General features: G+C 47.6%; 1 protein-coding gene across 1 annotated transcript in view; it reads right to left on the reverse strand.

Annotated features, from left to right (window-relative positions):
- TBCD (tubulin folding cofactor D) overlaps nt 1–24732 on the reverse strand; it is a 1666801-nt gene that overhangs the window by 749867 nt on the left and 892202 nt on the right. Inside the window, 1 exon segment of the mRNA XM_069200356.1 lies at nt 5761–5834. Coding sequence (XP_069056457.1) covers nt 5761–5834 — 74 coding nt within the window.

A 24732-nucleotide genomic window follows, 5' to 3' on the forward strand; every position in this document is an offset into this window, starting at 1 on the left:
GGCAAAATGTGGGGGGTAACCATGCTAACAGTGGCATTTTTCTACAGAGGCCCCAGGCTAAAGCACTTGGGTCAGGAGGTTAGGCCTCGGCCTCCTTCTCACCACCATAGAATAAGACAGGTATGGGGAAAGAACATGCCCGTATCAGGGGAGCTGTCCAACCCTCTGGCATCATCAAAATCCTGCACCCAGTCCAGTTCAGGTTGAAGCTGGACTTCTAAAGGGTCTAGCGACCCCTCTACACTATCCCCATATCCATAACCATAGTAATGGGGTTCAGGATCAACCCTGGGCACAGCAGAGCCCATGGAAAACACTATCGGCATCGAGTGACGTCATTCCGGCTCATCTGGAATTAGTATAGGATCAACGTCAATTGTGTCGACGTCTGACCCGACGCCGGGGAAGGTCGCGTTGGTACGACTGGTGTTGGGACGGATCTGGAAGCGGATCCTGAGGTGCCCTCCGGAGTCGGGACCGAAGTCGCTGACTTTAAACCCGAGGGAGCCCTCACCGACTCCCCTGGGCCCGAAGGCGCAGAGGATGTGTCGGGCTGATCAAATATGAAGTGCATGGCCTCACAGAACTCGTTTAGTTGGGCAGGGGTAGCCCCGGCTCCCAGACATTCGGGGAGGCACGAAGCAGACCCAGACTGAGGGCCGAAGATGGAGGCCTAGAGTGTCCACGCTCCTCCCGCGTCACGAGCGACAGGACGAAGTCGAAGAACATCCTGCCTTTTTCGACTTCTTCTTCTTACCTGAATGTCCAGATGACTTGGACGTAGAAGACTGGTGGTGACTCCGCGACCTTCCTCTCGAACAGGTGGATCCGTTACCGACATCATGCGGTGACAGGAGTCGCAAGGCTTGAATCCGGTCTTACTGGACATCCCTCGATGCATCAAAACTCGTCAAAAACAAATTTGACAAAATGCTGCAGTTAGTCAAAAAATGACTGGGGTAGCTCTTCTCCCAATCAGAGCGTAGGCTGGAGCGGAAAAAAAAGAACTGACATCAGAGCGGAGGGGTGGCGCCTATATATGACCGCAACGTCATCACGGCGCCCGTGGAGTCGACCGACACCACTTAACGGCTCGCAGGGGTACTGCTCGAAGAAAAAATCTCCGGATCCAGTCTGACCCCTGGGGAAATTCAAAGGTAAGGAATCTGCAACTACAAGTCTTTATCAGCTAGGGGGCTTCGTCATTCTGCAGGGTGACCACCCATCAGAGAGGGTCACTGATGTCAGTCACCTGTCCTGACCAACCAGATGCTCCCTGGGGCCTCTGCCCATCTTGTTTTCAAGATGGCAGAATCAAGTGGTCACCTGGAGGAGCTCTGGGCACCACCTCTGGAGTAGTGATTGACAGGGGATTGGCCACTCGCCTTTCCTTCGGGTGGTTTGGTGCCAGAACAGGGACAGGGTGTTGCATTCCCTCTCCCACAAGAAATCATTTGTTTTGCCTTCCCCTACTTGAGCTGGTCAAGCAGCAGGAGGGCAGGAGGAACGAACCCTGTGTGAGGGGCTGCAGCAGCATGGGCTGCCCGCAAACCCTGGAAGACTGGTAGTAGCAATGGGGGGCTGGGGGCAGGTGGGTTCTCTAATGAGCCCCCAGAGTGCATGGATTCATGCCACCAATACTGACATTAGTATTGGGTTATGAATCCGACATGTTTGATACCAAACATGCCTAGGTTTGGAGCTACCATTATGTAGCTGGACACAGGTAGTGCACTGTGGCCAGTACACGGGTAAAATGGCTCCCCGCACTTAGAAAGTCCAGTGCATAGGAACTGGAGTTCATAGGGGCACCTCTGCTCATGCAGGGGTGCCCTCACCAACAGGAACCTGCACCTTGCCCTCTGGGCTAGGAGGGCCTACCATAGGGGTGACTTACAGTGGCCTGGTGTAATGACCATCAGTGAAAGGTTGTGTGCACCTTTTCACACAGGCTGCAATGGCAGGCCTGCAGACACAGTTTGCATGGGCTCCCATGGGTGGCCTAATACAGGCTGCACCCCATGGGGGACCCTTGGTGTACCAATGCCCTAAGTACCCAACTACCATATACTAGGGACTTATAAGGGGACACCAGTATGCCAATTGTGGAGTGCAAAAAAGTCCTAGGCATCTAAATTTGGAGGGAGAGAGCACGATCACTGGGGTCTTGGTTAGCAGGATTCCAGTGAAAACACTCTAAAGCACACTGATAGATAGACATAAAAGAGTGACTTTCCTACACCCCTGAGGTCAAATGTTTCACAGAATTACGAGCAGGTAGTTAAAAATGTGGTTCATTAGCTTAAAGGGAGGTTGGGTGACTTTGGTCAGTTGTAAGATACTATAAATATGATGCAGCAAATATCCTGAGTGGTTAATCAGTCCAAACCTTTTTTTTTTTTTAAATGTTACTTATTAGTTTATCAGTAATATTTGAGGTCTTACAAAAGAGCACTTCAATAAACAAATCCATTGTCACCGCAAGCGGCACCAAGCTGTATGCAACTAGACAATATGTAACTGGTGTTCTTTCAAAGGCTGTCTCATGAAACAAGCTTATAGTAATCATTTCCAAACAGTAAACATAACCATCATGCGGAAAACAAAAAGTTCATGGAACTGTGTGTGCTGTGGAGGGAGGGGTCATCTGCGATCAGAGGTGAAGGAATGCGTCTGGGCTGAGGGGTTCCAAAGAGTGTGGGGATCGGACCAAGGCAGTGTGCATAATGAATGAAGTGATGTAGTCATCCTAGGGTGTCCTCCCTTTCATGGAGGGTGTAGGCCATTTTTCGCCTCAACATTTAGTACCAGAGGTTCACAGCAGTCCCTATCTTTACAGATAATTCAACATGCCCTTAGCCAACGGATGTGATGTGCTTCCGCTGGTGCCCAAATTAGCAAGTCTTTTAACCACCGGAGGGTGGGGGACTTCCATGCCAGGGCTATCTTACGGTTGAATAGCACGAATCAATGGAGGTATTTATTACCCTTTTCCGGGGGTGAAGACCAAAGAGGCAAGAAGTAGGTGTGAGGGGGAGGGGATGTGTAGTCATTATCTCGGTAACTTTACACCAAGTGATTTGTAAGATTGGACATTCCCATATCATTTGATAAAAACCTGCAGGTACAACGTGTGGAGCCAGGGGTGAATGAGGGAAACATATGAGATGAGGATCTAGGTAGGCCTGTTGTATATAGCTGAATTTTGTGAATCAAAATCTAGCATTTCGGGATATGTCCTTCACGGATATGTAGAGATCTAACCCAATCCATGTTAGTCAGTGGCTGCGGCAGCACTGCATCCCACTTAGCATGTGTCGTCCTCAGATCTGGCCCAGGTGTGTGGAGAGCTGTATATAGGGTGGTAATGACGTGTCGTGCTCCCCTAGTCAGAAGTATAGTGTGCAGTACCTATGATGTGGGCAGTTCCAATTCCACTGTGGCCCAAGAAACATGCATGGCTTTCAATAGTGCTTAGTAAGTAAGAAATTGCAGAGAAGCAATAGCATATTTTTCGGTGACGTCCTGGAATGTCATAAGTGTACCTTCTGAGTATAAGTCTCCCACTCGGGTGATCCCCACCTCAGTCCAATTTCGCGATCAATAGCTTGTGTCTTTGTTTCTTTTATCCTAGGTATGTCCCAAATGGAAATCTCCGGCGAGTAGGGGATGTGGGGGCCTTTAGGGTGTATGAAGCGGTGCCAGCATGTGTGTGCCACTCTCATCTGTTGGTGACATTGGTCTATGGGAACTAATGAAGTACGTCAGCCAAGTGTACACCATAACTTTCCCTAGTCGCACCTGAATAGTGGGCAGTTCCGGACAGCCATTCAAGAATAACCAGGTAACCGGCCATTGCAATTGAGCCGCCGCATAATATAGTTCGGAGCTCCCAGTCCACCCTCCGTCATTGGTCTCTGAAGCTTGGACAGGGCCACCCTTCGGCGTTCAAAATCAATTCGAGAAGCAGGCCACTAAGCACTCGAAAAAAAGCTTGTGACACCACTTCGGGTAGAGACGAGAAAAAGTAAAGCACTCTGGGGAGGATTAACATCTGAGATATCACCACTCGACCAACTGGCGCTAGTGGCAAGGACCGCCAAAAAGTGAGGGAGCTACGGATATTTGCGATCGCTCTATCTAAATTACCTTCCAGAAGATCCGGAGCTGTGTGGTAAATATTGACTCCTACGTACTTAAAGGAGTCATAATTCCATTGGGGATGAGTCAACCATGACTCCTCTGTTGGCAGGAGAATGTTGACCTAGCGGAAACAGACATGATTTGTACCATTTAACCCGTAAACCAGAGGTATCCCCAAAGGTCTCCAGAAGTTGGATGAGTTCCCAGAGTGTGGCTTGCACATCACAAAGATAAATAAGAGCATCCTCCGAGTAGAGAGAAACAAGATGATGATGTCCCAGTTTTGGAATTCCCCAGATTCCAGCTCGCTCACGCAAGTAGCAAGGAAGGGGCTCCACAGCCAAGGGAAATACAAGCAGTGACAATGGACACCCCTGCCAAGTCCCTCTCTGTATAGCAAAGCTATTTGACATCACCTGTCCTGTTTTTACCCTTTATCAGCCTAAACAATGAATATATTGTTATTAATGGTAAGCACAAATTTGTTGTATGCAACATCCTGAAAAGGCTTCACCACTCTCTGAGTGCTAAATGTAGGATTGAGGCACACCCATTAGGTTTTTTCTACAGGCCAGCAGACTGCACCCCACCCCCCTTCAAATCGGTGTTGCCTCCTGCCACATACTACCCTCCATATATTAAACAATGTATTGCTTATTTTGCTGGGCACTGTAATAAATACATGCTTCTGTTTGAAGATGGTTAAATTTGTATGGAAGGTACCATTGAAGTTTGCATTTCTTCTAGACATTAGGTGAACAAAAACAGAACAGATCTGTCTTCAGCATCATTGCGTGGAGTTTTGATTCTTGAAGATTTACACAAGTAAAGAGGAAGAGTAATCTTGGACTAAAGGCTTCTTAGGACAATATAGACAATTATTGGTTGTTTTTTTAATCTAGTGATTGGTAGTTCAGTCCATGAGGCTCACATGAGATGTTATGTATTGTTCTAGGATGGCTGGTAGAATTGAACAGTAAAGAAATTAAAATGTAATGCTTCTCCTCCTGACCTTAACAGCATTGTAACTTTCCTTTGTGGTAACAAGGAATTTTTACTCTATACACCACCACCTGACTGGATAGTATGAACATTAGCACCATTCCAAAACAAAAAAATTGTCTCCGCTAAGGACTCTGATTAGCATCCTAAGCACATTTCTCTGAACATCAACCTCCAAATGTGTAAAAGAACGAATCTTGGAGGCAAGATGTACTCTGCTATGGAACTGCATGCAATTTAATCTTCAACACTTAACAATAATAGATTCTGTCAGATAATAAAAAATCATGAATTCAAAAAGGTATTCATGTTCTGATGTGGGTTTCACAACAAGGAAAGAAACATTTCATGAGCACATACATTTGAAGGCAGTAAACACTCTGATGAGACTTGCTTGACAGTTCGGAGTGCAACACCAGTACAAGAACAATGCAATAACATAAGAAAATTTAGTTGTGAGATGGGTAGAGATCATTATCACTAACGTCCACTTACATAAGCAATACTAAAATTACACTACTGTGTCTTGCAGCATCATGGTTGTAAACCAGTTAAACCTCGGTTCCGTAAGATTTTGGTTTGGTCATGAATGCTGGAACAGTGCTTTGGCCTTACCATGACTAGTCATGTACTCGGGGGCTCCAGGTGTCAACTTGCTCAGTGCTTTAGTTGCGAGTTCACGGATAACACTGTAATGAGAAGAGTAAAGTCTCAGATCAACAGCTCCACAGTGGTCGGCCATGAAAGAAGACAATATGCTTTTTTAACATGTTTGCGAGGGTCCAACTCTTTCATTGGTATTTACAGGTGTGCGTATCTGCTTGAATGAGGAAGGGGGGCTATTATTGGTGGTTAATAAAAAGGCTTGATAGGAGGTTTGTTGGGACAATGTAAAGGATTTCAGCCTTCACAGTATCTAGGCAGAATGAGCTGGGAGGCAACCGACTTTGTAATCGCTTTAGGAAATCAGCGAACTGCTGTGGATACCCACTCCTCTTCTCAATCGTGAGGTTGCGCTCTGTGTCGTCTGCTTACAAATCGTCATTAAACCAGTCTTATTACGGTTTGTACAAGATCTGTTACAGGGCGAGCCTTGTGACAACCATGTGTTACTCAGGACAGTCTAAATGAGAATGGAGTTATGTAGCTGTGTGTACCCCTCATTTACGGACTGATCAAATACACCACTGTTATTAAGGGAATCATTGCTGGCATATCGCGTAAGTGCTTTGACCAATTAGAATGCAGAACCTTCCATCTCACACAGTAATTATACTGATTAACTTAATTTGCATTTGAGTAAATACTTGTGTTCAAATCTGGAAACATGATAAAATCCACCTTAGATCAGTAGAACCATCACTGTGGTGTTGCGATGGTAAAAGTTTTTCTGCAACTAATAGGAATTCTTACCAGTACCAACTATGTACGACATGATAACGCATGCTTTCACTGTGCATATTTACAATGCATGCATTTACCACGCAGGTAAGTGTTAATTGTTAATGCAGTTAATTATATATATATATATTACCTACTGGCGGTCACCGGTAGGTAGTTATAGTTAGGACCATGTTTCCATAGCAAAAGCGTTTTTTTACTTGCCTATATCTTTGGCACCCTTTGACAAATCTTCACAAAATTTATTCAAAAAAGTCATGGTGATTCTTGTTGTGCTTGGAAAGTTTTGGGGTGATCCATCAAGCGGGGGCCGAGGAAAAGGGGGCTCTCAAAAACATTGTGTTTCCCATGTTATTTTCCCCAGGATTCTTTAAACTGGACTACAACCTGAACCACTGGACGGAATTATACCAAATGTGGCAGAAAGCTAGCTGTCAGTACGCAGATCACGCTTTTGCTTATTTGGAGTAAATTCGTTCAGTAGTTTTTGAGAAATTTAGGGAAATTCAAATTTGTATATCTCTGGGCACGAAGTATTTGCTAATAAAGACGAGCTGGGAAATGCACAGCTCTGATTGGCTGCCAACACTTCAAACCAGGAAGTGTTGGTAGCCATCTTGGGACTCCGCTTCAGTCGAGTCCCAGAAAAAAAGTAAAAAAATAAATAAATTTAAAAAAAGAAGATAAAGGGCCAGGGTTGGGACACCCTGAGCCCTCAGCACTGATGGAGGGGTAGAGCAAAAAATATTTTTTTTAATTACTTTTTTGCCACGGGTTCGCGAGATTCGGCTCCTGCACTTACCTTTTTTTATAGGCTCCCGGATGGGCCAGGTCCTGTGGACATAAAAGATTTAGTGTGGGGGGCCTCTTGGCCCCCCACAGCTCAGAGGACCACCACCTCCCCGGAGCTTCTTTTTTTATATGCAGGGGCCCGCAGCTCCTCCTGGGACTGCCACCTTTCCAGGGCATTCGCTTATAAATATGCAAGGGGCGAGCCCATGGCCTCCCGCTGTTCTGGGGACCACCACATCCCCAGGGCTTTCTTTTAAAATATGCCGGGGGGGGAGGGGCTGGCCTCCCCGCCACCCTGTGGACCGCTACCTCCCCATGGCTTCTTATTAAATACATGTGGGGGGCCTGCTCCTCCCTCCCCCTTCCCTGTGCCCTGGCGACCACCACCCCCTGGGGCAAAGTGCAAAAAAAACAAAGAGGAAAGGGGGTCCAAAATGACCTCCAAATCCTGGGGACCACCATCCCTCGGGGCTATTCTCGTTGGAGGGGGGCTGCTCATGGAGCCACAGATGTCCCTGCAGCGTATCCAAGCCACAGCAAACACTCTGCTGTTTGACAGCGGGACCTTTAAAGCAGGTCCTGCTGTCTAATAGCGGAGCTTTCATCTCTGTTCCCTGCACGCGTGCAGGGGACAGAGATGAAATGCTTCCGCAATCACGGAGCTGCTGTCAAAGCACTCCATTCTTGCTGAAGGAATGGCACTGCAGGGAAAGCCTTAAGGCTTCCACACAGTGCCAGGTAGCCTGTAAAGGGTTAAACAAAACGTTTTTTTTGTTTGTTTTTTTTTAAAGTAGGGACCATGGGGAAGCCCTTGAGGGCTCCCTCGCGGTTCCACATAGCCTGTAAAGGGTGTTTTATATTTTTTTACATTTAAAAAAATTAATAATTAAAAATATATATAGAGACCACGGGGGAGCCCTTAAGGCTTCCCCCGCAGTGCCAAATAGCCCGAAAAGGGTTTATGATTATTTTTCTTTTTATTTGAAAGAAACAATATGAAAGCCCATAAAGGGCTAGATTATATATATATATATATATATATATATAAGGTTGCAGACCTTCACACTGAACTACGGGGTTCAAGTCCAGCTGGACTAATTTCCATTTATTTTTTTAAATAAAAAAATATATATATTTATGAAAAACAAATAATTTTTTTTATCATAAGTAGGAGACAAATACCTAATTCTAAGTATATCAGACATCAAAGCCTAAAAAATCTCTCTCCCTCTCCCTTCCTTTCTCTCTCTCTCTTTCAATCAATTCTCCCCCTCACACACCCACTCAGACACTTACACACTCACTCACAGACCCACTGAGGCACCCACTCATAGACCCACTCAAAGTCACATACCCACTCAGACCCTCATGCACTCACTCACGGCCCCAGTCAGACCCTCATGCACCCACTCAGACACTCACGCACCCATTCACAGACCCACTCAGACAGTTACGCACTCACTGACGCACCATCTCAGACTGTCACACACCCACTCACACACTCACTGACACCCTGATGCACCCACTCACAGACCCGCGCACATACTGACGCACCCACTAAAACACTGATGTACATACCCTCACACCCAGACACTGACAGCTACTCTTACCCCCCAGATACAGCCTCTCACATTTATTTTCACACCCACAGAGCCCACTGCTAACTTCCGCTGTGCATGTGCAAAGGGCCGTGCACAACATTGGGTTGGGTAGTTAGGGGGGTTGGCCTCAGGGCCGGGCTACAGGCCAGGCCCTGTGGCCAACCGCCACTGCGCACACCGAAAAGGCAGAGTGTGGCGGTGGTTGGACTCACGTATAGCAATTATAATTACTATACGTTAAAAAAACAGAAACTCACTGAAAAAACAAAGGTCACAGGGATGTTATAGTTGGGTTCTGAATTTACTCGTACAAACCATAGAAATTCAGAAGTTATAGTTAGAGTTCTTTCAAGTAACTAAAATGTGCGCCCTAAGGTAAGTATAAATTGCGCCTTGCGAATATTACAAAGTTGCAGTAAAATAAATTGTGTAAAAAATGCTTTTTCTGCTTGGGGTGGGGGAGTCTCCCAGAGCTAAGGGGTCACGGTGTCTCTATCCTGGTCCCTTTCCTTTTTTTTTTAAACTTTTTTCCTGGGACTTGGCTGAAGCCGAGTTCCAAGATGGCTGTCAACACTTCCTGATTTGAAGTGTTGGCAACCAAACAGAGCTGTGGATTTCCCAATTCTTTGTTGTGAATAATGGCAAAGGACCCACATCCCTAGAGAAACAAATTTATTTTCCCTTTAATATCTCCAAAACTACTGAACGAATTTACACCAAATAAGTGAAAGCGTGATCTCCGTATCGACAGCTAGCTTTCTGCCAAATTTATGTAATTCCGTCCAGTGGGTCAGCCTGTCTAAAGGTCCTATGGGGATTAACATAGAAAACACAACTTTTTTTAGCTCCCTTTTTCTCGGCACCCGCTTGACAGATCACCCTGAAACTTTCTATGCGCAACACGAATCACTGGTCCACTTTTTTGGGGACATTTTGTGACGATTCTTCAAATGGTGCCAAAGATATAGGCAAGTCAAAAAACAGTTTTTTTAAGGAAACATGGTCCTAACTACAACTACCTAGTGGTGACCGCCACTAGGTAATATATATTCACTGAAAAAACAGATTACTGAGATGTTATAGTTAGAAAATAAAATTTTAAAAACCGTAGACATTCACAGAATATAGACAAAGGTTACAAGGACGTTATAGTTAGGTTTAGATTTTACACACACAAAACCACAGAAATTCAGCAGTTCTAATTATTTCAAGTAACTTTAACTTGTGCCCTAGGGTAACTATAACTTTCTCCCCTGCCAGGCACAGTTTTCTCATCAATGATTTCACAGCAAATGTTGCAGTGATATATATTATCAATTATGTCATAGGAGATTTCATGAGTGATGTAATATGTGGGGTAATTAGCAGTGCATGGCGAAAGCGAGAGTTACAGTTACATTACGGCATGAGTTATAGTTACTTGAGATAGGAGGAGGTGGATGCATTTGAATCCAATGTACTACATGCGACAAACAGATGCTTACAGGGTAACATTTTTTATTCGAGGCATATGTGGCTGTAGGTACACACTGTGCATAAACTGTAAAGGCATCCTCCCGAAAAGCGGTGGCTAGCCTGTTGGTGTTGCAGAAGATTAAAAGTGTTTATGGAGAACTGCCTGAACAACATAAGCTTGTTGGTGGCCTAAGACATCTACACAGTAATGTTTTGTAAAAGTGTGTGCTGTGGACCAGGTAGTTGCTTTGAATATACCAGCTATAGGGATATTCCCAAGGAAGGCTCAGAGGTTCATTTCTTCTGAGTAGTGTGCACTCTTAGAGGAGTGGGTACAGTCCTCTTAGCTTTAGCACAGCATGTATGGATGCACAGAATTAACCATCTGGCAATGCTTGACTAGGATAGAGCTTTCCCTTTGTAGGGTTTGGAGAAAGCAACAAAAGATTGCTGTCTCTCTCTAAAAGGTCTGGTTCAATCAACAAAGTACACAAGGTCTCGTTTTACATCCAAAGTCTGGAGAGCCCATTCCACTACTACATCGGACTGTGGTAAAATTATGAAGGTCAATGGACTGATTAAGGTGGAAGTGAGACACAACAGGTATATCTATGGAATCCCCCGCATCTTTAAAAGTAGCAGAGGAGGACTTGCAGGTGGAGTTCTCACCGGAAGATACTCTGCTAGCAAATTAGTTTGTGTCAGACAGCCCAAAACCAAATGCTCTGGGATAGCTGAGACAGTTGTTGAGAGTGTATCCTCCTTTGTTTCTGAAGGTAATACATGACTGTCATATCGTCCATCCAGAGAAGAACAACCTTGCCTATCAGGTTAGGTAGGAAAGCCTTCAACACGTGCATGCACTTTTCCTTAGGTTCCCAATGACCCTGGTGTAAGAAAGTACCCTCCTTTTGACATGGTTACCCCCATTTTCTGCCTGCTACCAGTGTGCTTAGACTGTTTTCACTGGGATCCCGCTAACCAGGACCACAGTGAGTGTGCGCTCCATCCAAATTTGGTTGCCTAGGACTTTTGCGTACTCCACAATTGACAAAGTTGTCCCCTTTTAAGTCCCTAGTATATGGTACTTAGGTGCCCAGGGAATCGGGACACCAGGGGTCCCCTATGGGCTGCCGCAGGTATTCTGCCACGCGTGGGAGCCCATGAAAAATGTGTCTGCAGGCCTTGAAGAACTAGGGGCTCTTAGGGTCCCTAGCTTTTCCACCTCCTCTCTAACTACTCCATATCCTTAGGTGAGAGACTTCACTTTCCATGCCCCTATTTTAGTATATGGTTTGGTCCTCTCCTACGCCCTATTTTTCACTAATTCTTATCAATGCTTGTTGTTTCTTGTGCCAATTCCTAATTACTACTTTGTGTGTGTGTGTGTGTGTATATATGTGTGTGTGTGTGTGAGTGTAAGGAAATGCCTCCTTGGCATGGTTACCCCCTGACTTTTTGCCTTTTGTTGATGCCAGTTATGATTGAAAGTGTGCTGGGATCCTGCTAACCAGTCCCCAGCACCAGTGTTCTTTCCCTAAACTGTATCTTTGTTCCCACAATTGGCACAGCCCTGGCACTCAGCTAAGTCCCTTGTAAATGGTACCCCTGGCACCAAGGGTCCTGATGCCAGGGAAGGTCTCTAAGGGCTGCAACATGTCTTATGCCACCCTGGGGACCCCTCACTCTGCACATGCACACTGCCTCACAGCTCGTGTGTGCTGGTGGGGAGAAAATGGCTAAGTCGACATGGCACTCCCCTCAGAGTGCCATTCCCACCTCAAACTGCCTGTGGCATAGGTAAGCCACCCATCTAGCATGCCTTACAGCCCTAAGGCAGGATGCACTATACCAAAGGTGAGGGTATTTGTGCATGAGCATTATGCCCCTATAGTGTCTAAGAAAAACCTTAGACATTGTAAACACAGGGTAGCCATAAAGAGTATATGGTCTGGGAGTCTGTCAAATACGAACTCCACAGTTCCATAATGGCTACACTGAAATCTGGAAAGTTTGGTATCAAACTTCTCAGCACAATAAATGCACACTGATGCCAGTGTGGGATTTATTTTAGAAAGCAACCAGAGTCAATCTTAGAGTTGCCCCCTGAATACCAGTCCGACTTCTAGTGCTAGGCTGACCAGTTTCTGCCAGCCTGCCACAACCAGACAAGTTTCTGGCCACATGGGGAGAGGGCCTTTGTCACTCTGTGGCCAGGATCAAAGCCTGTACTGGGTAGAGGTGCTTCTCACCTCCCCCTGCAGGAACTGTAACGCCTGGCGGTGAGCCTCAAAAGCTCATGCCTTTTGTTACAGCACCCCAGAGCATCCCAGCTAGTGGAGATGCTTGCCCCTCCGGCCACTGCCCCCACTTTTGGAGGCAAGGCTGGAGGAGATAATTAGAAAAACAAGGAGGAGTCACCCACTAGTCAGGACCGCCCCTAAGGTGTCCTGAGCTGAGGTGACCCCTGCCTTTAGAAATCTTCCATCTTGAGATAGGAGGATTCCCCCAATAGGATTAGGGATGTGTCTCTCTCCCCTCAGGGAGGAGGCACAAAGAGGGTGTAGCCACCCTCCAGGACAGTAGCCATTGGCTACTGCCCTCCTCACCTAAACACACCCCTAAATCTAGTATTTAGGAGTGACCCAGAACCAAGGAAATCAGATTCCTGTGACCTACACAAAGAAGGACTGCTGACCTGAAACCCCTGCAGAGACAACTGAGACGACAACTGCTTTGGCCCCAGCCCTACCGGCCTGTCTCCAGACTCAAAGAAATTGCACAGCGACGCATCTGACAGGGACCAGCGACCTCTGAAGCCTCAGAGGACTGCCCTCAACCCGAAGGACCAAGAAACTCCCGAGAGCAGCGGCACTGTTCAAAAACAGCAACAACTTTGCAACTTTCTAACAACTTTCAAAGAACTCACTCTTCCCGCCGGAAGCGTGAGACTTCACCCACTGCACCCGACACCTCCGGCTCGAGCTCCAGAGAACCAACACTGCAGAGAGGACTCCCAGGCGACTGTGACCTCGTGAGTAACCTGAGACGACCGCCCTGCACTCCCACAGCGACGCATGCAGAGAGGATCCGGAGGCTCCCCCTGACCGAGACTGCCTGGAACAAAGAACCCGACGCCTGGACCAAGCACTGCACCCGCAGCCCCCAGAACCAGAAGGAACCGAACTCCAGTGCAGGAGTGAGCATCAGGCAACCCTCTGCCTAGCCCAGTCGGTGGCTGGCCCGAGAAGCCCCCCTGTGCCGCTAGAGTGACCCCCGGTCCCTCCATTAATTCCTATTGAAACCCTGACGCCTGCTAAGCACACTGCACCCGGCCGCCTCTGTGCCGCTGAGGGTGTGTTTTGTGTGCCTTCTTGTGTCCCCCCCCCAGTGCTCTACAAAACCCACCTGGTCTGCCCTCCGAAGATGCAGGTACTTGTTTGCAGACTGGAACCGGAGCACACCTGTTCTCCATACCAGGGAGAACAGGGTTTCTCAAACCATGATTCCACAAGTAATAGTCAGAGAGTCTGATTCTTCCACAGGAGAGACCTGTAACTCTGGAAGCATTGAGGGCTGCCTCAATTAAGATAACCTCCTGTTAGCCAAGATGGCCAAAAGATTGGCTTTGGATAGACAGCTCCTAGCCATAGAAAGGGAAATAGAAGAGATGGGTTTAGCTCCCATCAATGGTGGCAGCAACTTAAATAGGGTCAGAGAGAATACGGACATCCTAAAAATCCCCACAGGGATTGTAACAAAATATGAAGATGGCGATGACATCACCAAATGGTTCACAGCTTTTGAGAGGGCTTGTGCAACCAGAAAAGTGAAAAGATCTCACTGGGGTGCTCTCCTTTGGGACATGTTCACTGGAAAGTGTAGGGATAGACTCCTCAGACTCTCTGGTAAAGATGCAGAATCCTGTGACCTCATGAAGGCTACCCTGATTGAGGACTCAGGGGGGCTCAAAAATCCTCAAGCCAGACCTGGGTTGATTTTGTTGACTTCTCAGTCAAAACAATAGATGGTTGGATAACTGTCAGTGGTGTAAATGATTATGATGGGCTGTATAACTTGTTTATGAAAGAACATCTGTTAAGTAATTGTTTCAATGACAAACTGCATCAACATCTGGTAGACCTAGGTCCAATTTCTCCCCAAGAATTGGGAAAGAAGGCAGACCATTGGGTCAAGATTAGGGTGACCAAACCTTCCACGGGGTGACCAAAAGAAAGGGGTCACAAAGCCTCCCCAGGGGAAGGGTGGTGAGGCATCCAAGGGCAAATGTAAAGAGTCTTCTACAGGGCCCCAAAATCCTGCTCAGGAGGGTGGGCTCAGAGCCTCTTCACAGTCCTCAAATGGGTATAAGGTAAAAACTTTGATCCCAAAAAAGCCTGGTGTCACATCTGTACTCAGCATGGACACCAAACTGGAGACAAGGCCTGTCCGAAAGAAAAGTCCGTCAACTAATACTACTCCAGTTAGCACTGGAATAGCCAGTTTCCAGGTGGGATCAACAGTGTGCCCAGAGCAAATCAGGGTTCACACTGAAGCTACATTAGTCTCTGAGGGTGGGGTAGACCTAGCCACGCTTGCTGCCTGGCTGCCTAACATGCACAAATACAGGCAGCAGCTCTTAATCAATGGGACTAGAGTGGAAGCCCTGAGGGATACAGGTGCCAGTGTCGCAATGGTGACAAACTGGTTTGCCCAGGACAGTACCTGGCTGGACAGACATATCCAGTCACTAATGCTGGCAATCAAACTAAAGTCCATCCCATGGCAATGGTTACTTTAGAATGGGGAGGGGTCACTGGCCTGAAACAGGTAGTAGTCTCCTCTGCAATTCCAGTAGAATGTCTGCTAGGGAATGATCTGGAGTCCTCAGCGTGGGCTGAGGTAGAGCTTAAGACCCATGCAGCCATGCTGGGTATCCCTGAACTGGTGTGTGTCAAGACAAGGGCACAGTACAAGGCTCAGGGTGAAAAAGAAGTGTTGGAGTCTGGAATAATGGCCCAACCTTCCAAGAGAAAAGGAAAGAAGACTGGGGAACCAGCTTAAACACAGCAAAAGGAACAGAACCTCTCTTCCCAGGAAGATGTTCTATCTCCTGAGGGAACCGAGTCCATGGAGCTGGGACCGTACCAGGTTGAGCTCTTGGGCCCAGGGGGACCCTCAAGGGAACAGCTGTGTAAGGGGCAAGAAACGTGTCCCTCTCTTGAAGGCCTAAGACAGCAAGCAGCTGAGCAAGAAAAAAGTAATGTCAGTGGAACCCACAGGGTCTATTGGGAAGATGGACTCCTTTACACTGAGGCAAGAGATCCCAAACCTGGAGCCACCAGCAGAGTGGTAGTGCCTCAGGAGTTTAGGGAGTTAATTCCGACCTTAGCTCATGACATTCCCTTTGCTGGGCATTTGGGACAAACCAAGACACAGGAGGGATTAGTCAACCATTTCTACTGGCCCAATATGTTCTAGAAGGTGATGGAGTTTTGCACCTCCTGTGTCACCTGTCAAGCCAGTGGTAAGACAGGTGGCCATCCAAAGGCCCCCCTCATTCCACTTCCAGTGGTTGGGGTCCCCTTTGAAAGAGTGGGAGTGGACATAGTGGGTCCACTTGAACCTCCCACAGCATCAGGGAACCTGTATATCCTAGTAGTAGTGGATCATGCTACTAGGTACCCTGAAGCAATTCCCCTTAGGTCCACTACTGCCCCTGCAGTAGCCAAAGCACTCATTGGTATTTCTACCAGAGTGCGATTTCCTAAGGAGGTGGTTTCTGACAGAGGTACCAACTTCATGTCAGCTTACCTAAAACACATGTGGAATGAGTGTGGGGTGACTTATAAATTCAACACACCACACCATCTACAAACCAGTGGTTTTGTTGAGAGATTTAACAAGATATTGACGGGCGTGATCATGGGGCTCCCTGAAAAACTCAAAAGGAGATGGGATGTCCTCTTGCCATGCCTGCTTTTCGCCTACAGAGAGGTGCCACAGAAGGGAGTAGGGTTTTCCCCCTTTGAACTTCTGTTTGGCCATCCTGTTAGGGGACCACTGTCACTTGTTAAAGAAGGCTGGGAGAGACCTCTCCATGAGCCTAAACAAGATGTGGTGGACTATGTACTAGGCCTAGGTTCAAGGATGGCAGAGTACATGGAAAAGGCAAGCAAAAACATTGAGGCCAGCCAACAACTCCAGAAGATGTGGTATGACCAAAAGGCTGCTGTGGTTGAGTTTCAGCCAGGGCAGAAAGTCGGGGTTCTGGAGCCTGTGGCTCCAAGGGCACTTCAGGACAGATGGAGTGGCTCTTACCCAGTTCTTGAGAAAAAGAGTCAGGTCACCTACCAGAGACTCCTTGCTCCTTTCCAGCTAAGGTGATCATATGCAAGTTTGGACAGTTCAACTTTTTGGCCTGTGCCAGACATTTTTTAGAGAGAGTTAAAGTGATAGACAAAGAGAAAAAAGTTTTCAGAACTTTTTGGAAAGACAGAAAAAAACTTTTTAAACTTTTAAGAACTTTTTGAAAGTTTAGAAGTACTTTTCAGCACTTAGAAAAGAGTGAAAAGAGGAAATGCAAAACTTTTTGGCTATGTGTATATACACTGACCTTGTTTTGTATATTTTTCTCTCATGAAAAGTACAATGACAAGAGTGGTAAGTAGTCTCAAAGCACTTATCCCACCACTGCACAACCAATGTAGGAGGCTGGACTGGCTTGTAGTGAGTACCAAGGGGTACTTGCACCTTGCACCAGGCCCAGTTATCCCTTATTAGTGTATAGGGTGTCTAGCAGCTTAGGCTGATAGATAATGGTAGCTTAGCAAAGCAGCTCAGGCTGAACTAGGAGACGTGTGAAGCTACTACAGTACCACTTAGTGTCATATGCACAATATCATAAGAAAACACAATACACAGTTATACTAAAAATAAAGGTACTTTATTTTTATGACAATATGCCAAAGTATCTTAGAGTGTACCCTCAGTGAGAGGATAGGAAATATACACAAGATATATATACACAATAGCAAAAATATGCAGTATAGTCTTAGAAAACAGTGCAAACAATGTATAGTTACAATAGGATGCAATGGGGAAACATAGGGATAGGGGCAGCACAAACCATATACTCCAGAAGTGGAATGTGAACCACGAATGGACCCCAAACCTATGTGACCTTGTAGAGGGTCGCTGGGACTATTAGAAAATAGTGAGAGTTAGAAAAATAACCCTCCCCAAGACCCTGAAAAGTGAGTGCAAAGTGCACCAAAGTTCCCCCAAGGACAAAATAGTCGTGTTAGAGGGAGAATGCAAGGAAAACACAAATCAGCAATGCAACAACGATGGATTCCTGTCTGAAGGTACCTGTGGAACAAGGGGACCAAGTCCAAAAGTCACAAGCAGCTCGGAGATGGGCAGATGCCCAAGAAATGCCAGCGGTTGGTGCAAAGAAGCTCTTACTAGGCTGAAGAACTGTGAATACTGCAGGAACGACAAGGGCTAGAGACTTCCCCTTTGGAGGATGGATCCCCCACGCCTTGGAGAGTCGTGCAGAAGTGTTTTCCCGCCGGATGGACGCCAACAAGCCTTGCTACACGCAAATCGTGCGTTTGGCGTTTTTGGACGCTGCTGGGGCCCAGGAGGGACCAGAAGGTCGCAAATTGGACCTGCAGAGAGAGGGGACGTCGAGCAAGACAAAGAGCCCTCACTGAAGCAGGTAGCACCCGGAGAAGTGCCAGAAACAGGCACTACGAGGATGCGTGAAACGGTGCTCGCCGAAGTTGCACAAAGGAGTCCCACGTCGCCGGAGACCAACTTAGAAAGTCGTGCAATGCAGGTTAGAGTGCCGTGGACCCAGGCTTGGCTGTGCACGGAGGATTTCCGCCGGAAGTGCACAGGGGCCGGAGAAGCTTGCAAAGTCGCGGTTCCCAGCAATGCAGCCCAGCGAGGTGAGGCAAGGACTTACCTCCACCAAACTTGGGCTGAAGAGTCACTGGACCGTGGGGGTCACTTGGACGGTGTCGCTGGATTCGAGGGACCTCGCTCGTCGTGCTGAGAGGAGACCCAAGGGACCGGAGATGCAGCTTTTTGGTGCCTGCGGTTGCAGGGGGAAGATTCCGTCGACCCACGGGAGATTTCTTCGGATCTTCTGGTGCAGAGAGGAGGCAGACTACCCCCACAGCATGCACAAGCAGGAAAACAGTCGAGAAGGCGGCAGGATCAGCGTTACAGAGTTGCAGTAGTCGTCTTTGCTACTATGTTGCAGGTTTGCAGGCTTCCAGCGCGGTCAGCGGTCGATTCCTTATCAGAAGGTGAAGAGGGAGATGCAGAGGAACTCGGCTGAGCTCATGCATTCGTTATCTAAAGTTTCCCCAGAGACAGAGACCCTAAATAGCCAGAAAAGAGGGTTTGGCTACCTAGGAGAGAGGAAAGGCTACTAACACCTGAAGGAGCCTATCAGCAGGAGTCTCTGACGTCACCTGGTGGCACTGGCCACTCAGAGCAGTCCAGTGTGCCAGCAGCACCTCTGTTTCCAAGATGGCAGAGGTCTGGAGCACACTGGAGGAGCTCTGGACACCTCCCAGGGGAGGTGCAGGTCAGGGGAGTGGTCACTCCCCTTTCCTTTGTCCAGTTTCGTGCCAGAGCAGGGGCTAAGGGGTCCCTGAACCGGTGTAGACTGGCTTATGCAGAATTGGGCACATCTGTGCCCAACAAAGCATTTCCAGAGGCTGGGGGAGGCTACTCCTCCCCTGCCTTCACACCATTTTCCAAAGGGAGCGGGTGTCACACCCTCTCTCAGAGGAAGTTCTTTGTTCTGCCATCCTGGGCCAGGCCTGGCTGGACCCCAGGAGGGCAGCTGCCTGTCTGAGGGGTTGGCAGCAGCAGCAGCTGCAGTGAAACCCCAGGAAGGGCAGTCTGGCAGTACCAGGGTCTGTGCTACAGACCACTGGGATCATGGAATTGTACCAACAATGCCAGGATGGCATAGAGGGGGCAATTCCATGATCATAGACATGTTACATGGCCATATTCGGAGTTACCATGGTGAAGCTACATATAGGTAGTGACCTATATGTAGTGCACACGTGTAATGGTGTCCCGCACTCACAAAGTTCAGTGAATTGGCTCTGAACAATGTGGGGGCACCTTGGCTAGTGCCAGGGTGCCCTCACACTAAGTAACTTTGCACCTAACCTTTACCAAGTAAAGGTTAGACATATAGGTGACTTATAAGTTACTTAAGTGCAGTGTAAAATGGCTGTGAAATAACGTGGACGTTATTTCACTCAGGCTGCAGTGGCAGGCCTGTGTAAGAATTGTCAGAGCTCCCTATGGGTGGCAAAAGAATTGCTGCAGCCCATAGGGATCTCCTGGAACCCCAATACCCTGGGTACCTCAGTACCATATACTAGGGAATTATAAGGGTGTTCCAGTAAGCCAATGTAAATTGGTAAAATTGGTCACTAGCCTGTTAGTGACAATTTGAAAGTAACGAGAGAGCATAACCACTGAGGTTCTGGTTAGCAGAGCCTCAGTGAGACAGTTAGGCACCACACAGGGAACATATACATGCACACCTATGAGCACTGGGGCCCTGTGTGACAGGGTCCCAGTGACACATACATATAGGCCACAAACCTATGAGCACTGGGGTCCTGACCAGCAGGATCCCAGTGACACATAACAAACATACTGAAAACATAGTGTTTTCACTATGAGCACTGAGGCCTGGCTATCAGGATCCCAGTGAGACAGTGAAAACAGTGACAAACACCCTGACATACACTCACAAACAGGCCAAAAGTGGGGGTAACAAGGCTAGAAAGAGGCTACCTTCTCACACCTAGGCACTAACAGGACCCCCAAGAGGGTGATCCATGTGAACCGCCTCAAACTCTTTCATGATAAGGCAGATGTAAACATGTTAATGGTTACAGATGAGGACCAGGAAGTTGAGAGTGAACCCCTCCCTGATCTCCTCACCACTGACCCTAAAGATGGCTCAGTAGATGGAGTGATCTATTCAGACACCCTCTCTGGTCAACAGCAGGCTGACTGCAGGCAAGGCCTCCAGAAGTTTCCTGAGCTCTTTTCTTTAGCCCCTGGTCAGAACACATGTTTACCCATGATGTGGACACAGGAGACAGTATGCCTGTCAAGAATAAAATATTCAGACAGTCTGACCAAGTTAAGGAAAGCATCAAAGTGGAAGTCCACAAGATGTGGAGTTGGGAGTGATTGAGCACTCTGACAGTCCCTGGGCTAGCCCAGTGGTCTTGGTCCCCAAACCTCACACAAAAGATGGCAAGAGAGAGATGAGGTTTTGTGTGGACTACAAAGGGCTCAACTCTGTCACCAAGACAGATGCTCACCCCATTCCAAGGGCAGATGAGCTCATATATAAATTAGGTGCTGCCAAATACTTAAGTACCTTTAACTTAACAGCAGCGTACTGGCAAATACAAATGGCACCTGGCGCAAAAGAGAAAACAGCATTCTCTACACCTGATGGGCACTACCAGTTTACTGTGATACCCTTTGACTTAAAGAATGCCCCTGCCACCTTCCAAAGGTTGGTGAATCAAGTCCTTGAAGGCTTGGAGTGCTTTAGTGCAGCTCATCTTGATGATATTGCTGTCTTTAGCTCCAAATGGCAAGATCATCTGGTCCACCTGAAGAAGGGTTTGCAGGCCCTGCAAGCGGCAGGCCTCTCTATCAAGGCATCTAAATGTCAGATAGGGAAGGGTACTGTGGTTTACTTGGGTCACTTTGTAGGTGGAGGCCAAGTTCAGCCACTCCAACCCAAGATCCAGACCATTCTGGACTGGGTAGCTCCAAAAACCCAGACTCAAGTCAGGGCATTCCTTGGCTTGACTGGCTACTATAGGAGGTTTGTGAAGGTATATTGATCAATAGTGACACCCCTCACAGAACTGACCTCCAAGAAAATGAACTGGACCGTGGACTGTCAAAAGGCCTTTGACACCCTGAAGGAAACTATGTGTACAGCACCCGTTTTGAAAGCTCCAGATTATTCTAAGCAGTTCATTGTGCAGACAGATGCCTCCGTGCCTGGGATAGGAGCAGTCCTGTCCCAAACAAATGATGATGGCCTTGACCAGCCTGTTGCTTTTATTAGAAGGAGGTTACTCCCCAGGGAGCAGCATTGGAGTGCCGTTGAGAGGGAGACCTTTGCTGTGGTTTTGTCCCTGAAGAAGTTGAGACCATACCTTTTTGGTACTCACTTCATAGTTCAAACTAACCACAGACCTCTCAGATGGCTGATGCAAATGAAAGGAGAAACCCCTAAACTGTTGAGGAGGTCCATATCCCTACAGGGAATGGACTTCGTAGTGGAACACAGACCTGGGACTGCCCATGCCAATGCTGATGGCCTTTCCAGGTTCTTCCACTTAGAAAATGAAGACTCACTTGGGAAAGGTTAGTCTCATCCTCTTTCGTTTGGGGAGGGGGTTGTGGGGGGGGGGGGGTGTAAGGAAATGCCTCCTTGGCATGGTTACCCCCTGACTTTTTGCCTTTTGTTGATGCCAGTTATGATTGAAAGTGTGTTGGGATGCTGCTAACCAGGCCCCAGCACCAGTGTTCTTTACCTAAACTGTACCTTTTTTCTCACAATTGGCAGAGCCCTGGGGGGGGGCCTATAAGTAAACTAGTGTGGTGTTACAAAAATAGTGGTACTTTATTATAGTAATACTGTGTGGTTCCCTTCATGTGTGACAAGTTACTGGGTGACTATTGTGGTATTGCATAAGCTTTGCATGTCTCCTAGATAAGTCTTGGCTTCTCATCCACAGTTACCTCTAGAGAGTCCTGGCTTCCTAGACACTGCCTACGTTTACTAATAGGGATTGTCTGGACCTGGTATAAGGTGCCAACACCATAGGTGTCCACCACACATCAGGCCAGCTTTCTACACCTCACCAGTCGGATTTTGTAACTGTGTGCCCCCACTGTAAGGGAGGCATCCACTGTAACAATCCTCTGCAGAACTGGGTCGAGGAAAGGCTGCCCATGCAACAGGTTGTTGGTGTTCCCCCACTGCAAAGAGCAATAAGTGCTGTGCCTGAGCAACACTAGAAGGTCCCAATGACCCTGCGCCTGAGACCACTGTCGCGCTAAGATTTCTTGTAATGGAAGCATGTGAACCCTGGCATGAGGCACAATGACAATGCAGGAGGCTATCATGCCTAGAAGGCGCATGACCATTCTGACTTAGTTGGAACAAAGGGAGCAGTGCCTGAAAATACTGGATCCAGGCAAGATTTAGATAGGATCTGCCCACCTCAGAGTTGAGAAAAGCCCCTAGGCAGGGTTGGATCTTGAGGGGTTGGAGGTGGGATTTTGTGGCGTTATGGTAAACCCTAAGCAATGAAGAAGGTCTATTGTGACCTGTGTGTGTTTGCAGCACTGCTGGCGGGTAGCACTTTTGATTAGCCTGTAATCCAGATTTGGGAAAAAGTGGATGCCCTGTCTATACAGGTGTGCTGCTAACATTGCAAGGAACTTGGTATACACCCAAGGTGCAGTAGTGACCCCAAAAAGGAATGCTTTCTGCTGACCACAAACCTGAGATACTGGTGATGCACCGGATGTATGGGTATGTGCAAATAGACATCGTTCAGGTCAAGCGTGACCATAAAGTCGGTTTGCTGGAAAAACAAAATGACATCCTGAAGGGTAACCATATGAAAATGCTTTGAAAGGATGCATTAGTTTAGGGGCATGAGGTCCAGAATGGGCCTGAGGGACTCACCTTCTTTGGGTATTAGGAAATACAGAGTACACTCCTGTGCCTTGCTGATGGTGGGGGATGGGTTCTATAGTCCCATTGAGGAGGAGGGCTTTGACCTCCTCCTTTATTAACCTTTGGTGTTCTAATGATGGCCTGTGTTTCTGAGGTGGAATGGTGGGAGGCGTGGAAGTGTGCTCCAGACAATAACCATGTTGGATAATATCCAACATCTACTGGCCCGAGGTGACTGTTTGCCATGTAGCATAAAGCCTTGTAGGTACCCCGCCACTGGTGTTGTGTGGGTAGGGGCAAGGCAGAGTTTGGTGGTGGTTGAAGCTCCTTTTTGGGAACTATCCTTGCATCTAGTATTTTTGCCCCTATAGGACCCTCTTAAAAAAAAAAACTGGGAGTGGATTGATAAGGAGTGCGGCAAAAGAAGCAGTGGGGAGCGGCAGTTTGCAGTGCCCCATCACTTGTGATTGTTTCTGTTTATTTTTTGATCTTCTCTAAGGTTTGGTCCACTTCTGGACCAACAGGATGCTCACCACCAAAAGGCATGTTTAGCAGGTTCTACTTCTGGCTTAAAGCCAGAGATACGAAGCCAGGCTTGTCTGAGTAGCAGGATAATGGAGTTAACCACCCTGGCAGCAGTGTCAGGAGCATTTAGATCAAAGTGAATGAAGGTGTTGGATATCAGTTTGTCCTCAGACACTATCTCTTGGCCCCTTCTACGCTCCTCTGGGAGGGATTGAGGAGCTCTTCCACTTCACCCCAGTGGGTATGATCATATCTTGCTAGGTGGCCGACAGAATGAGCTATAAGCAAGTGGCTGGTCGATTGCACGGATACCCTTTTCCCTGCCACATTTATGCATCTGCTTTCCTTTTCTGGTGGCAGGTATCCCCAATGGCCTGGGAGTTGGCTCGCTTACAGGCAGGAGTGAAAACCAGAGAGTCGGGTGGGAGCTGACCGTTAATATAGAAGAGGTCAGAAGGGAAGCGGTTTTATAACCCTAGCTTGGACAGGGTCTTTAAAAATGTCAGGAGTGTGACGTAACGTGCCCTTAAGCATAGGGAAGTGCTGTGTGCAGCAGTGAACGTAGGAGACGGTTTTGAAGAAGTCGTTCTCTAAGGGCTCAGTATGGAGTTCCACCTTATGAACAGAGTGAGCTCCTGATAGGAGGAGGAATCATATGGAAGGGAGGGACAGGCAGAGTAAAGGTCAGGGTCTGTGTCCATTGGTGGGTCTACATGGTAGGAGTTCCATGGGTCATCCTGTGAAGGAGTGTCAAATGTATCATCCCCTCCACACGCTCAACCATCTCAAAGCGTGGAAGCTCCCTGAGGCATGATGTCAAGAGGATCTCCTAGGGAAGCAGATGGGGAAGGTGAAGGCTGAGGCAGACGGGGAGGAGATGGTGGTGGATGGGAACTGTTAGCCTTACCCGCTTTCTTGCGCTGATTTGCTGGAATTGGCATATCCAAGTCCACCTTAAAGAGCAGTCGACATTTGGAGGGTGGAGCAGCAGTACCCAAAGGGCGGGCAAGGATGCAGCACGTGTAGGGACGAATAACTAGA

Source organism: Pleurodeles waltl, chromosome 7 (assembly GCF_031143425.1).
Source record: "Pleurodeles waltl isolate 20211129_DDA chromosome 7, aPleWal1.hap1.20221129, whole genome shotgun sequence".
NCBI classification, from domain to species: domain Eukaryota; kingdom Metazoa; phylum Chordata; class Amphibia; order Caudata; family Salamandridae; genus Pleurodeles; species Pleurodeles waltl.